The sequence below is a fragment of the Stegodyphus dumicola genome, chromosome 6 (genome assembly GCF_044657685.1).
Source record: "Stegodyphus dumicola isolate Sdum_Otavi_A_Nest chromosome 6, ASM4465768v1".
In the NCBI taxonomy this organism is placed as follows: domain Eukaryota; kingdom Metazoa; phylum Arthropoda; class Arachnida; order Araneae; family Eresidae; genus Stegodyphus; species Stegodyphus dumicola.
Window position 1 is genome coordinate 175,369,140 of NC_140773.1, and position 15,371 is coordinate 175,384,510.

The 15,371-nt window shown below is 29.2% G+C and overlaps 1 protein-coding gene across 1 annotated transcript in view; it reads right to left on the reverse strand.

The window, feature by feature from the left end:
- Window positions 1–479: 479 nt before the first annotated feature.
- Window positions 480–15,371, reverse strand: part of LOC118198795 (tudor domain-containing protein 7-like) — a 172,171-nt gene continuing 157,279 nt past the window's right edge. Inside the window, exons 25-26 of the mRNA XM_035370569.2 lie at window positions 4,850–4,967; window positions 480–3,534 (exon numbers count right to left, since the gene is read on the reverse strand). Coding sequence (XP_035226460.2) covers window positions 3,308–3,534; window positions 4,850–4,967 — 345 coding nt within the window. The 3' untranslated portion in view covers window positions 480–3,307. The remainder of the gene's footprint in view (window positions 3,535–4,849; window positions 4,968–15,371) is intronic.

A 15,371-nucleotide genomic window follows, 5' to 3' on the forward strand; every position in this document is an offset into this window, starting at 1 on the left:
CAGTGTGATTTACAAGTAACTGTCACAAAAGAAGTTGCTTCCCTTCTGACATTTTTATTATTTCACTCTGCAATTCTTTACGAATTTAATGCATAATATGTCGGGCAAGTTCTTTACTTGAAAGTGGTTACATCCTGACTCAAGTGTGGATCCAAGTATCTCCATACACTCAACTCATCAACAATGTCAATCAACAATGATTTTCCTTTTAATATTTAAATAAAGTTTAAAATACACCAGTAGTCTTTATAAATGTAGGCTTTTGATATTCAAGCAGATAAAAAAATAAGAGACTTTTTTTTTAATAGTTTTAGGCCTTCATTTGGCTTTTCTACCATGAATTATATTTTTTATACACTCAACTATTAGGAATTCTCACTTATTTAACATTTCCCAAACTTTTTGGATAATTCAGCTTTTACTGTACAGTGTATTTCAAAATATTTTAGCGTACTTCTCAATATCTTAAACATTACAAGTTTTATTAAAAACAAGTCTTTCAAGTTTATTTATAAACTGCATATATGGAAATGAATCTTGCCACAATTTCAGATTACATGAAACTCTGCATATAACATTCCAAAAGCACAAAAAAAGTGACGGATTTTTTTTACATTTAAATTCAATTTCTAGATACAATACAGACAATTAACATCGTTGAGACAACTTATAATGCATACACTGCACTTTAATACTGTTACATAAAATTTTACAACTTTAAAAGATATGAAAAACAAATTTAGAAGAAAAACTTGTTTCACTTTGGCATTTATAAAAAAAGAAAAAGAAAACAAGCATCACTACTACTTTTCTGCTTTCAACAGCAATCTACTCATTAAATCCTTTAGATATCAATCAACAATGTAAATCATCTAAATTACGAAAAATATGCCAACCTATTTAAAACGCAGGGCATACATACAGCAATAACAGGTTCCCAGCCTTTTGTAAATATATTCAATCCCCCTCAAAAATGAATTAAGCTTTATCCAAACAATTTTCAAAATATCTTATGTACTATTAATAACGAAAGTATTGAATACACAAATGATGAATGATTCTTAAAGTGCATCAGACATTCAATATAAAATTTCAAAATGTAAGTGCACTTCCTATTTATTTTAAAAGCAATTTTTGCTTTCAAGTGAAACACTTGTTTCACTTGTTTTTCAGAAAATTTTAGTAAATGAAAAAAAAAAAAAAAAAAAAAAAAAAAAAAGAATTCCCATGCAAATTTCAGTGTTTATTAGTAATTAAGATCTTACATGAAATTTACACTATCATCTTAAAAGGTTCTAAGATATAACATATCAAACATAAATAAATACACAGGAAGCATAGCAATGCTTTTGAAAAATAATTATTTAATTTTAATACTTTTATTTTTAAAATAATACTTTTTAACTATCACTTTTATGATCTAGTACCTAAAATGTTTCACAGAAACTTTTTATAAGACAGAAATATCTTTAAGAAGAAAGAAGTTTAGTCACAAAATTCTAGTGCATTCTTGATGCCCTTCCCCCCCCCAAAAAAAAAGATGCTTTGTTTAAATATTTCTATGTCGAAATATATTTGTGTAAATATCTACATTCATTAATTTTTTGACTTCTTAGCTGCTAGGTCACTTTTTTCTGAAATACAAATGATGAGGCTTCAAAAGCCAAAATCTCAGACAGTTTACTTTCACAATATTCAACTTTAAAGGAAAATTTTTAGAAGCTTTGAAAAGTTAGAATTATGCCTCACTAAAAGTTTTGATTACAAAATATAAAAATTTCAAGAGCTATATGAATTTTAGTAAATGTTAAAATATCCACCGCTTGTGAAGATAAGTCACTGCTCGTGTGTCATTTTCACAATATTTCAGAAATTCCACATATATTGATTTATAAATAATTTTCAATCATAACATTACTAATGAATTAAACAACTTTAATAAAGCAATAAAAATTATCATGAAGAAAAATATATTAACTTTTATTTACAACAAAATAAACTGAATTTTTATTTTAAACTGCAACAAAAATTTCATTTCTATAATTTTCGTTTCAGGTAATTTTAAATATAAACTGCATCTCATTTTAAAGAGAAAATACTGAAAAGGAGTAACACTCTACAAATTTAAAAGGCTGGGTAACCTTCCTTTCAGTTAATAACATTTATCACAGCATTTAATTTTTCTATAAATTTCAGGAAAAACTGAATTTTGAAATTTGAAATAGATTTTGAAAACACAAAGCATAGTATGCAGTAACACAATGGCAAACTGTAGAAGTTTCGGGGGGGGGGAATCTTGAATAATTAAATGAATCAAATAATATATACAACATTATGGTCCACAGTTAATAATGCAAAACTGATACCAATAAATGCAGGAAAAACTTCTAAATTTTCAAAAACTGTAAGATAAACATACATTTAATTCACTTCCAACTAACTGCAAACAATAAGTTCAATAAGCAGGTAAAAACTGAGCCCACACCATCATTACAGACTGTTCTGTGTTAAATATATGACTTTTCCTTTCATCATTATTACTAAATATACATTTTGCAAACGTAACACTTAATTACTCCTTAGCACTTCAAAAAGGGAGATGGGACTAATTTCTCATTATACATATGGCATTACAAAAAATACATCAAATAACACAGTGAACTCAAGTATCCATATATTCACTTAAATTTGTCTTTGAAAATTTGTCTTTATAATGTTACATGATAAATTTTATTTTCAGAAACACTTGGGAAATCTAGATTAAAGACATATATGATTTTGAGCATATTGTCATTGTATCCAATTAAAAAAATCAAAATCAAAAGTTTGCTGAAAGCAACTTTCACTGCTTGGGCATTATAAAACTTCACTAACAAGCACTCCTGGTAAGAAAATAATATCCAGTTTTTACAACAAGCCATTAACAAATTCAAAAATATAAACAACTTACTAAAGTACAGATAAAAAAAAATATATACAACTTTAACTCATTTCTTTCCACAGTTTACCTAAAGAAATTATCACAGATAACTATAAAAAGCTCAAGAAACATTGAATGGTACAATAACACCAAACAAAACCTAGAATGCATAATATAAAAAATTACAAAAAAAAAAAAAAAAAAAAAAAAAAAAAAGCTTTTTTTCTTTAAAATTTTTTTATGCTAAATTGTTATCAGGAACTAATATTAGTAAAACTTATGATACAGAATAATCAGCAAATGAAAAATTTTCACATTTCCAATAAATTCTAAACAAATGAGATAAAAAGTGGAAAATGACTAAAAATGAACAAGTGCATAAAGTGATTAGATTGCTTGTGCAAGCTTTTCTTCAATCAGAAGTTCATGAATATATACATCTTTATCAGGACTGCTTGTATCTATTAGCACCAATTCTAATGATAGACTTGAACTATCAGGAAAATCTGGTTCATGTTTTCCTCTTACGATTGAAACAAACCTTTTTTCAGTGACTATTTCCTTAAATCTTATACAGTGTTCAGGAGCCCAGTCTTTTTCAAGTGGTTTCACACCTAGAATAAAGAAGAAAAATTAAATCATGATTCTAAAATTTTTGGAAATTTAAAAGAAAAAAAAAACAACATTAAAATTAGAATTAACATTATTTAATATAATTTTAAAAAGTGTGCTGATCAAATATTGAATAATCACAAAAATTACATTTTTAAATCATTGCAGTAATTTATTTTTTAGACAGATTAGCATAATTCACGATTTCGGTAGAGCTAGAAAAATATTTCTTCATCCATAAAATATTCACTACATTTGATTTGTATATTTAAAATAGCTATTAAATTTAACTTTATTTGGTAATCTTTATTTTATGAGTTTGCACTCAGGATATATGCAACAATTGAAAACAATGTTATAAACTTAGGGAAGGCACAAAATATTTTCTGACTGTTGATGCATGGCATTCTATAAAATGTTTTGTTATTTAAGAATATTAATTTGATGATGATTTTACCTTAACTTTTAAGACAGACCTTAACTTTTAGCAGACACTTTGCTAATATAATGGCTGAAATTTCATTTGGGATTGCAACAGTTTCCTTTCAAATTTCTATTAACTTAATAATAAGATCTAAAGCTTTCAAATGGCATTCCCCTAGTTTTATAGTTAGCAATAGATACCCTAGTTTTTACAAAGAAGTCTCTAAAAAAGAAAATGTGAAAAGGAGCTTTCTAATTCAAAGTGTCCACAGAATAAGGGTAACCTAGCAGTTTTGTACTCACAAGGGAAGGGGCAAGATACACTATCTAGATAGCTGACAATCTCTCAGCCATTTACATGATGGCAAGTTGCCTTAATTATTTATGTCATGAACATATCTAAAGTGTCAAGAACTTTAAAAGACATTAAACATAAGTGATGAAAAAATCTCGTTGTAACTGAATACAGTAGAGAAGACATGTAGTCTCAATAAATGGGTCCAACCCAATTTGTCATTCAGCAATTAAGCTCAAAGTCAACCTGATTTTCATTACCATTAAAAAATTAACTATTTCTCCATTTCTTACTGATATTTTATAAAACATGGTTTGAACTCCGCCTATCAGTGACTGCCCATTAAAAAAAAAAAAAAAAAATTTCTAGATCCTGCAAAGACTTTATTTTACCCTAAAATATTTTGCAGAAATGGCTCACAATTCAAATGCAGTAGTACCTATATTTGATAACTAAAAAAAATTTTTTAAGTAATTCAATAGTTTTCAAATATTGATATAATAACTTTTGATTACCTGGTATGATTTAATTCACAATTTTAAGATCCATAGGAAACTGATTTGATTAATAATTTAAATTAAAAAAAGAACAAAACTCACCAGCTAAGGATGCTTTGATAGCTTGACAAGGAAGACTCCTAAATGCTTGATACAAAGGCTGTAGTTTCTCCATGCTCACAGTGTTGAAGTCTCCAAAATCAACATAATAGATAGCAGCCTGTTTAAAGGAGGGAGGAAACCCATGTTATAAAATAAAGCAATGTGTTTGTTTTATTCTATGAAAAATTATATTCCTATCACGATTTAAAAATAAATACTTTTTAAATAAAATTCATTCTTAAAATTTGATTTTTTTTAAATTAAAAATAAGTTTCTGGTATTTTTAAAGGTACCTACAAAATATCAGATTATCAGTAAGATGACATGTAGAAATTATAAAATGAAAAACATGAAATAGTGGTTTATGAAATAATGAAACATTTATAACTTTAAGGGAATAAAAATTTAAAAAAAAGTTCAATATTTATTTTTTTGCTTTATTAAACATTTCTTTTAATGTAAGTTGTTTAAGTTGCTTTGTTTTTTTGCTAATACTTTCTATTTAATTCCATAGATAGAAACAATTTCTTATTCAGTTACAAAGTATCATTTCTTGTTCAGTTACAAAGTACCTGTAATTGCCATCTTGAATATTCCCACTAAATTGTCAATTGAAAATTATTCATACTCTATAATATTTCTGCCACTCTCTTATCAAAATTATTGGTAGCTATATTTTCTGGCTTTAGAACCATACTACAGATTTCACTATCCATTAATTGAATGATGATTGGAGCATTGTCATCGCATTAGAAAATCTTCTATTATATCATCATTTATTATCTCTCCACCTACCATGAATTGGAAAATTTTGTGTTTTCAATATCTGAAAATCTTAAAATTCATGGCTATCATCATAAAGTTTAGCTAACATCTGCTACATATTGTTGGGATGTATCATGAGACTGGTTAAAGATATGTCATTCTGCTAAATTTTGTCTTGCTTCTATTGCATGCTGATAAAGCCTGAATTATATTAGTTTTTTATTATACTTATTTTCCACACAAATTTAAGGCTTAGCAGGGTCCCAAATTAATAAATTCAAACACACATGCTTAAAGCTTATCCAAGGCCTGCACTAGACATTTTGTGGCCCGGTGCACAACCTGTGGGTTCTAAATTTTACTGCCAAGAGACACCCTGAATTCTAAAAATTTTGCTTTAAAGTGCCTTCTTTAAATTTTAAGTATTTTGCCATTCATTAATTTTTTTTAGTCCAAATTGGCTTTTTGTCCCTGTTGTTTTCGTTTTTCATCGAATCACTCTGAATGTCCGTTTCACTTTTCAAACTGTTGTCACCAAATATTATCGCCCTGTATTATATTTGGTGAAATCAAATAATGAAGAATCTTCATAAATGTATGTATGTTTTTCACATTGTGATAAAATGATACCTAGAGCCATCAAATTTTGAATGACGTAATCCTACTGCGAATGGGCAATCTGGAAGCCAAATTTGGAATTTGTTTTATTATCGATTTCATATTTTGTAAAACTTTAACCAATTTTTTATTCACAAACTCAAGGATTTCAAAGCGAGCAATGTTGTACAGAAAAAACATTTTTATCTCCAGCGCATGAGACTGTGTATCGGAAATTCTAAAGATATGCTCAATTTAAAACTATTTTGCGATATTGCTCCTTAAACTGAATTTTATGGCTTAAGTTCAAAGAACAAAATATTTAATAAATAAAGGTAACACACAAAATGTTAAAAAAAAAAAAAAAGCCCCTTTGGACGTAATTTAAAATCTGAAACCTTTCAAATTTTCCTCCTAGTTTCAGACTTTCCAACTTGTTTCCTCCTAGTACGGCCACACTAGTTCTGGTGCAGGTTCTGGGCTTGTCTGAATAACTAACTAGTTATTCTCAATTCAAATACTAAATGTAATCTTTTAGCCTCTAAGTAACTTTTACAAAACTGATTTTTTGGAAATAGAAAAGAATTTCTGTTAAATTTCTCTTCCTTAACACATTCAACACTTTGCAGGCTAGTCAAAAATCTGTACTCATAGCCACACATAATATCAACATAAAAGGTTACCATGCTCTTTGGTATTCAATTATTAGTGTTTAAAAAGCAAAACGATACATTTATAATATTCTAGTACAGTGGTAATAGATTTTTGAAGTCATCTGCTTTTTATAGGGTAGTACTGTTATAAAGGTTGAATACCACTGGTCTAGCTATTACTGACAGATCCAGAAACAAACTAAATGCTGCTTTTATGCACTAATGCTCTATATGAACAGCACTCATTAAATATAAAATTATGCTTTACCAATTCCCTCTCCCCCTCCAAACAAAGTTCAGATTATGAAACTTACTACTTAAAAATGCCTTTACAGTGAATAATAATATGCTTCAAATACACAAAGAAATTAATGAAAAAACAAACAATCCAGAAGTGATGCAAATTCAAATACTGCACACTTGAAGAATATAATTTGGCTTACAATGTTTTAAAAATAAATTGCAGCATAATATTTAAAGATTTTTTTTTTTTTTTTCATTTGAACAGACACACCCATAAAAAAATCATAAGTTAAAGTTCTTAAGACATAAACTTTAAAATTTCATTTGCATCAACAGGGGGGAAAGACTGTTTCTAAAGAATAAAATAAAATTCTAACACACACTGCATATATTTTTAATAATGAACTTTCATTTAGTAAAAACAATAGTACATCAATTAGTAATTTGAAAAAAATTAATTCTAAAGCATTAGGAATTCAGAAAAAATCTGTGATTCAAAGATCAGGGTTCGTATACATTTCTGCACAGGGAAATTAAGTACTTTTAAAGACTTTTAAGGACCATTAATGAAAAAATTAAGGACCTATGAGCAAATGGGAAATGAATAAATTCAATTAAAAATCTCTATGCCTAATTTCACTTTTGTAATACCATCCTAAAAATAAAATAGAGCCCTAAATAGTATGCATTAATATGAAATATGAATTAATTAACATAATTATTAATAAATTTGAGAATAAAATTAACTTTATGCAATATATCAAGTAGCATTAAATATTTTACACTTATAATAGTTGGACATATTTAAAAGAAGATAAGTGACATTTACGTTTTGCTAACAGTTAGCTTTATGTTGACTTTTTGTATGTCTCATTTTGTCACATACTTGGTCAGTCTAGAGGTTTAGTAAATAGCAGGTAGATTTTATGTCAAACGACATAGGTTAAAATGAGAAGTAAGATCATAATCAGCATGATTCATAACAAAAGACTAAATGTTGTCACCACTGCTGCTTGTCTAGAGAAAGAGACTTGCTGATTAGAACAAACCTGAAAGGCCTGATCTAGGCACAGTTGACAAATGTTGAAAGTTAGTCAGACTCTGTTTGATGCAGTTAGTGTCACAGCTTCGTGTAGAATTCCAGGGTTTGTAAACCAGTTATTTTAAGTCACACTAGATGCAAGGAATAAGTTTTACTTGAAATTTTACCCCCCCTTTTTTTTTACCACAGTGAGTATTTATGAAAGGCAATAACTTGCTTTAATATGTAGAAATAATTTTTAAGGGTAAGCAGTTAGTTATAAACAATTAAATTAGGTTGTTTGATAACCTTAGTCATTATGGATTTACATGGCCAATAATAAATTTAATTTCTTAACAATATTTGTTAAAAAAGACATATTAAAATCAAAATCTAATAAAATTTTCCAGTTTAAAATACATGTAATTTATGATATTGATTCTTAAACGATATTAGGATATTAGGATAATTACAAGCTACAAAACATTTATGTTTTGTAACAACAACATTTAACAAAATATTTATGCGTCATTTTACTTTGAAGCCTTGCCAAACATTTCGGTTACTTTATACCGATTTCTTTCTCTTTAAGCATCTTTTCTAACAATTAGAGATTTGTCTTGATATGCAAACCAATGTTCTCGCTAGTTTCTGCGTGTTTTATCTCCTAATTTGTCAACCTCTTCTCAATGTACCTATGAGGGTTTACTTGATCTGGTAAACATTAAATAGTCCAAAACCCCTGACAGACGTGAATCATATTATGGCTATGTCTGAAAATAACTACAATATCAGACAAAGGTTTCAATAAGCCTCTTATTTTAAAAGAAATTAGAACATAAAGGCATGTTCTGATGCTAACAAAATCAACTACAGCTCACGGTGACGTAATTAAACAAGAACAGTCAAATTCAAACTAAAAATGTGAAGTAGCGGTCAAAGATTATACAATTTAATTTTAATTTAATCTGGCTCAGTAACTCTATCATATGAGTAAATAGAAATGGGAAATTATAGTAAGGGCTGAAATCATCAACAATTGGGTTATTTTTTATTTAGTTACACACCAAACAACAAAATCTAGAAATGGCAAAACTTTTAGATTTTAGAGCAGGCATTGGAAGCAGAATTTAGGAAGGCACTAGGCAGCAGAATTTAGGATCCACAGAAATTGCATCAGGTTTGAAAATGCCTAGCGCCAGCTATGTGTATGATGCATTAAGACATATTAGATAAATCTTTTAAATAGTAAGTTTTCACAGGGTTCATAGCCACATTTTAGTTAAAAAAATAAACACTCATAAGCACTTTTCAAGCACATTTTAAGAAAAAAAAAAAAAAAAAAAATAAACACCTGTCTAATTACATCATACACAACTGCATAACCTTAAAAATTAGACTTGTAATTTAAAATATGAGAAATGAAGTACTTATTAAGAGAGAATAACGATTACCTCAACCATGGAAAATAATTCCTTTTTTGTTTTTAATTTTAAATAATAGTTCAATCTACAGAACTAGTTTACAATGAGAGAGAAAATAACTATGAAGAACTAAACTATATTACAAGATTTAATGATGAAATTTCAGTTCAAAATAGAGAAAATAAATAATAATAAGGCATTTTTATTGTATTCGCTTGGAACCTAATAATAAATACAATTTATTTTTCCACTCATATTGATATTTAAATCTAAATTCTGAACATTTTCTAAATTTTCATTGTATATCAGGGCCCACCAGCGGCTGAGCGGGAAAATCGCTGAACACTGGTAGTTCGGTCAGAGTTTCAAATCCCGCAAACGGGCTGGCTGCATGGGTGTTTTTGGGGTTTTCCCCATGTGTAACGTGTATACGAGGCAGTTTCCCTTAGAAAGTCCTCGACGAAGGCATCCCTCCCCTTAGGCAGATAGCCCTTGTGAGCTTTGCCGTATTCTCAATACACCTACACCAACACCATCATTGTATCAGTTTTCTCTTAACAGATATTGCAAGCAAAGTAATTTAAGTAAAAAAAAAGGAACATTTCTGAAATCAGAAGACAGAAATTTGCTTCATGAAGTCATCTTTAACAGTAAAAACTTAACTAACCCACATACTTGGAAATTGGCGAATATTCGGACAGTCGAGCGTAACTTGAAGGAGCGGAGGGAGGGGGGTAGACTGTAGCCGCTCTTTAGATTTTTCCGCTAAATAAATGCTTTTGACATTTTAATATGTGCATCATATAAAAATAAACCAATGGAACTAAAAAATATTCTGCTTAGCAAGCACAGTAAAACTCTTTTAAGTGTTCATAAACAAATCTCGGACTGAACATCAAATTATTTATCTCTGAAAAATATCACAAACCTTATTGTGCAATACCTGCACCGTAATTCTTTCCTACGTGATATTACGCAATCGGAATCAAAAACTGCCAGTATTGGGAGAATAAAGAACTAAATAACTGGGGTGTTTTTCATTCTAATTTTCAACAGACGGCGTTAATTTTCCGGAATAGAATTTTCCAGAACTTTAAGTCCTATTCAATCCGGATTGAAAAGTGACCCCCCCTAAAAAAAAAGGTCCGTTGCTTGTTTTGCACAGAACTGTAACAGTTTAACAGTTTCAATATTCAACATTTCGCAGAGGAAGGGGAGACCTCCCAACCTTCGTACTGTATAATGTATTGGCCAAAAAAATTAAATTATTTTGACTATTCGATTACTTTCCCTTTATTTAAGCCATTCTGAATATTATTCCTTAGAAAGCTAATCTGTGTTAAAACACAACCATTTTTGGGAGTTTACTATACTTTAGCAGTTACTGCAACTATGTTATTATAAACATTCATACATATGCTCATAATACAAGCATAACGATCATAATAAACACGAATATGAACTGACCAAGCAAAACAAGAATGCAAATTTTCAAGATCTTGATAGAAATTCAAACGTGTGTAGTATTTGGATGGGAGGAAAAGAATGCCGAATGTAGCGGAATTTTCTACTGCTTTCGCAATTCTTTGACCAATAGAACGACGGGCACCTGTCTGTACTCTTCGTGCACCAAAGGTTATGTTAATGCAGAGAAAGGGGAAAAAGCTATTTCTGGGAGTATGACTCTTCATCTGACATTCCATATTAAGAAGAAAAGTTGTTTATTTAGTTTCGGCTTACGTGCCGGGAAAAATAGCGCATTGATTAAAAAAAATAAATAAATAAAAAATTAAGCACTAAAAACAAAAAATAAGGGCTTTAAAGAAAAAGTAAGCGCTTATAAGGGCCTTTATATTTTATTTTCAAATATAAAGACTTATAAGCACTTATAAGGACCGCTACGAACTCTGTTTCAATTCCATTATTAATAAAAAAAATCCCTTTCTATAATGCCTGCCCAGGTGATAAGATTGGAATCACTTTTGATATTTTTTCATGCTGGTGTCTAGTGAAAAGTAGAGAAAATAAAGGGAAGATAAACATGTTAAGAATAAGACTTCTAGTATCAGAAGTAAAACATTTAAATATTATGTTTTCATTGTTCTTCCAGACGTTCTTTAAAAAGTAAGAAATTTTGCAAACTTTCTGTAAAATACATCTATTACGTGTTGTGATACCTTGGAGAAATTTTTCATTTTGTCACATATTTCCTGAATCTTCTAGAATCGTGGGTCTACAAATCTTGCCTTTAAATCCTTCTAAACCTTCAAAGCTGCAATGTTTAAAATCCTAAAGAAAAATTATCCCTACGAATTCTGTAACAGCAAAAAGCCAAAAATATTTAGGGGGCGGGAAAGGAGGGAAAAAGTGTAAAATTAATTTTAAGAGAAAACTGATACATAATTCTGAGAGTTTTGAATATTCTGAGACAATTACATGACACTTACTATGAAAAATATTAAAAAGAAGATCCCTTTTAATTAATTATATAGCAAATTTTGCTTTTGCTAAGAGTTGTTTCGTAAATTGTGCTTTATAGCATTATACCTTGTTCATTTTTCAGATTCAAAATATTGTATAATAAGTTGCCAAAATGAAGCTTTATAATATGACAGTGAAAAATAAAACTTTTTATTTTAATGTTATTTCTTAAATATAATTTCAATATATTACCATTATTTTAAAGAAACTTATCAACGTTACGATGTTTTAAAAAAATCACCGAAAAATTCTCAGATCTCATAATTAAAAATTTCCTATAGAAACTGATCTTAAAATCGCCAAAATGTTGATAAGTCGCCAAATTTAGAACTGTTTTAATAACAGAATTCACATCCCAAAAGCGAAAAGTTGTTTAAGAGCTCTTTATTAGAAAAAAATGAATTTTGAAATGCTTATGTTTCACTTCTTACTTAGAAACTCGAGTATCCCATCATTTATATTAGAAATAGAAACAAATTGGAAACCATGAACCTATTCAAAAGATACCCATATATGACAGTGAATTGCCAAACATGCTAATTCACACTCAAATTGGCAGTCGTAAAAACAGACAGAAATTTCAGATGATTAAAATTAAGGAAATTCTGCTGATTCTGGCCAACATTAAGAACCTTTAAGGACAAAAAATTGATTCCAAAAAATCCTTACGACCCTGAAAGATGCATCTTGTTTATGATGCTTAAATAAAAAAAGTTGTGCCTATATAATATGGTAAATTATTTTATTATTTTCATTTCAAGGCTTATGTTACCTGCATTATTCATTTCAAAGAAAGAGTTTATTCATGATGTAATTTCTCATTTATTGAATATTGATACAATATCACATATGCCAACCTTGGTATGTGAAAAACTGGGAAATGTTCACACTACCTAGTGACACAAATTCCAAAGGATTCTAAACTGACAAATTTGACTTCAGTCCCTTCAAAATCCATCATTTAGATTCAAACGCTAACTAAAACATTATTTTGAGGTAAAATATACTAGTTTTAAAAAATTAAAATGAAAAACACACAACATGATATTTTTTAAATACCTTGAAAAATAATTCTGCATGGCTTATTATAATGAAATCTGGTTCATATTACTACAAGACAGCTAAAATTAGCATAGGAAGAACAGAGAATAAATGTTTGGTGATATACAAATGAAATCAACAATAGCCAAACATGGCACTCATATTTTCAGAAGGATTTGGCTAATATGGAGCGTGTCCTTTACACACAGCTTTATATGCCTCACAAATGGCCCTCAAGCTGTAAATGAGGTTGTTGATCATAGCTTACAGCAGCAAATCTCATTCTTCTGAAAATGATAATTTTAATGTATGGAGAGTTCTGGTAAGGTGTTGATGTCATACAATGGCTTTTTCGAAGAGACTTCCAAACATCCCCTACACAATTTAAGTGTAGCAACTTTACTATTCTCATCATACCCTCTTTCTCTGAACTGTTGCATTAAGATCCATAAAAATAAAGTCCTCTCCAACATGATGAAAAACCCTTATATAAAGTTTGAGAACCTCATACCTACAAAACTGCATGGTCACAGTGTCAACACTGATTACATCAAAAGTCAGCAACTTGGCACCTGCTGCCAATGCTCTCGTGTGCTAAATTATTCTTTGTGTGCAATTTTGGAGTTTTTGGTATATAATACAAATTAAATACATACTATATAAATAATATATATAAATTTAATACGTATTCTATCCTTACATATAAGGATAGAATACATATTAAAATTATCCATTTTTACAGCTATGCATCAAACAGCCACCTTTATAGTACCATCACTATTCAAAATGTTTCACTGTCGAGTGGAGCAAACTCAAATCCGACGAACCCAACAGCGCGGCGTGGCTGATGAATTTAACCGTAGCATCTCTGATGCAGTCAACAGTATCTGCTGGCAAAAATACTTAGTGAATGCAATACAAGATATCTCTCTACTTTGTCTGTCTGCCTGTGGCAATTTTGATTAATTTGTAAACATACCCCGAATTTCCAACTTTTAGACAGGCAGTGAAAAAATAATTACAAGGTATGTGTATGTACTCTATTGTAGTGATTCTCAACTGATAGTACTCAAGAAAACACAGTATTTTTAACTATTAAATTTTAAAAATCTCATGAGGAAAAAGAACAATTGATAGAAATTTCCTGTGATCGAAATCTAACTGAAGATTTCAAAAATAACACACTCATTAACTTTTGGCTGAAATGAAAAAAAGAATTTAAAGACATTTCAAATAAAGCTATTATTTTTATTGCCCTTTTTGCACAACCTATTTGTATGTACAAGGATTTTCTTTCATGTTATATTTGAAGAATAAATACAGAACAAAATTAAAGTGCATCCTAATTTGCGGTTAAAGCTCTCTGAAATAACACGAGACATAGAGAAATTGATATCTCTTACACAGGCCCACATTTCACATTAAATTTTAGAATTCAAGTATTATAACTTAAATTTTAATAATCAAAATGCAACCAATTTTTAATCTAATATTTTTCCATGTCTGCATATTTAATACAAATAGCTAATTAGGTTGTGCAAATGGCAAAATATTATTTTTAATATTTCTATTGAGAAACTGAAAAATAAACATTATAAAATGTAGTGGTGATACTTAAGTTCTTCAATTTTTGTTTAGATGGTACCCATTAGTCTAAAGGTTGAGAATTGCTGCTCTATCATTTTCATTTACATACTCTAATCATCCAGGATGTTTTCTTATAGAGATTTGCTTACAAACTGATGACTGTAACAACCCACGATGAACAAAGCTAAGCAAGCACATATTTATAATTTCAATGAAGAATGAGAGCACCAGTTTTGCTTTATAAATCATACAGACAAACATATATGCTTATTATGCAACAAAAGAGTAGCAATTCCAAGTAACCTTGAGAGACCTTTTAAAGAGTATCCTGAGCTTTCTGAATTTCGAAGACATAAAATTTTATCATTACAGTCATTGATTTCAAAGCAACAATCTACTTTTACCACACTGTTGGAAACATCAAAGGCAACAACAATCAACAACAAGTTTCACATACACTTGCTAAGAAAAAAAGCCACATACGGCTGCAGCAATAATAAAACAAGCAATGCTGCAATCTCCAGACATACTTTTTGCAGATTTTTAAAATAAAAAAGAAATTATTTCGGCCATAAATGCCATGCAATTGTCAGTTAGAACTGTTACAAGGAGAATTAAAACAATCACAGGCTACTTAAATCCAACTGATAAAAGGTATGAAGAAATGTGCTTTTTTTTTTCTTTACAACTGAACGAATCAAAAGATATAA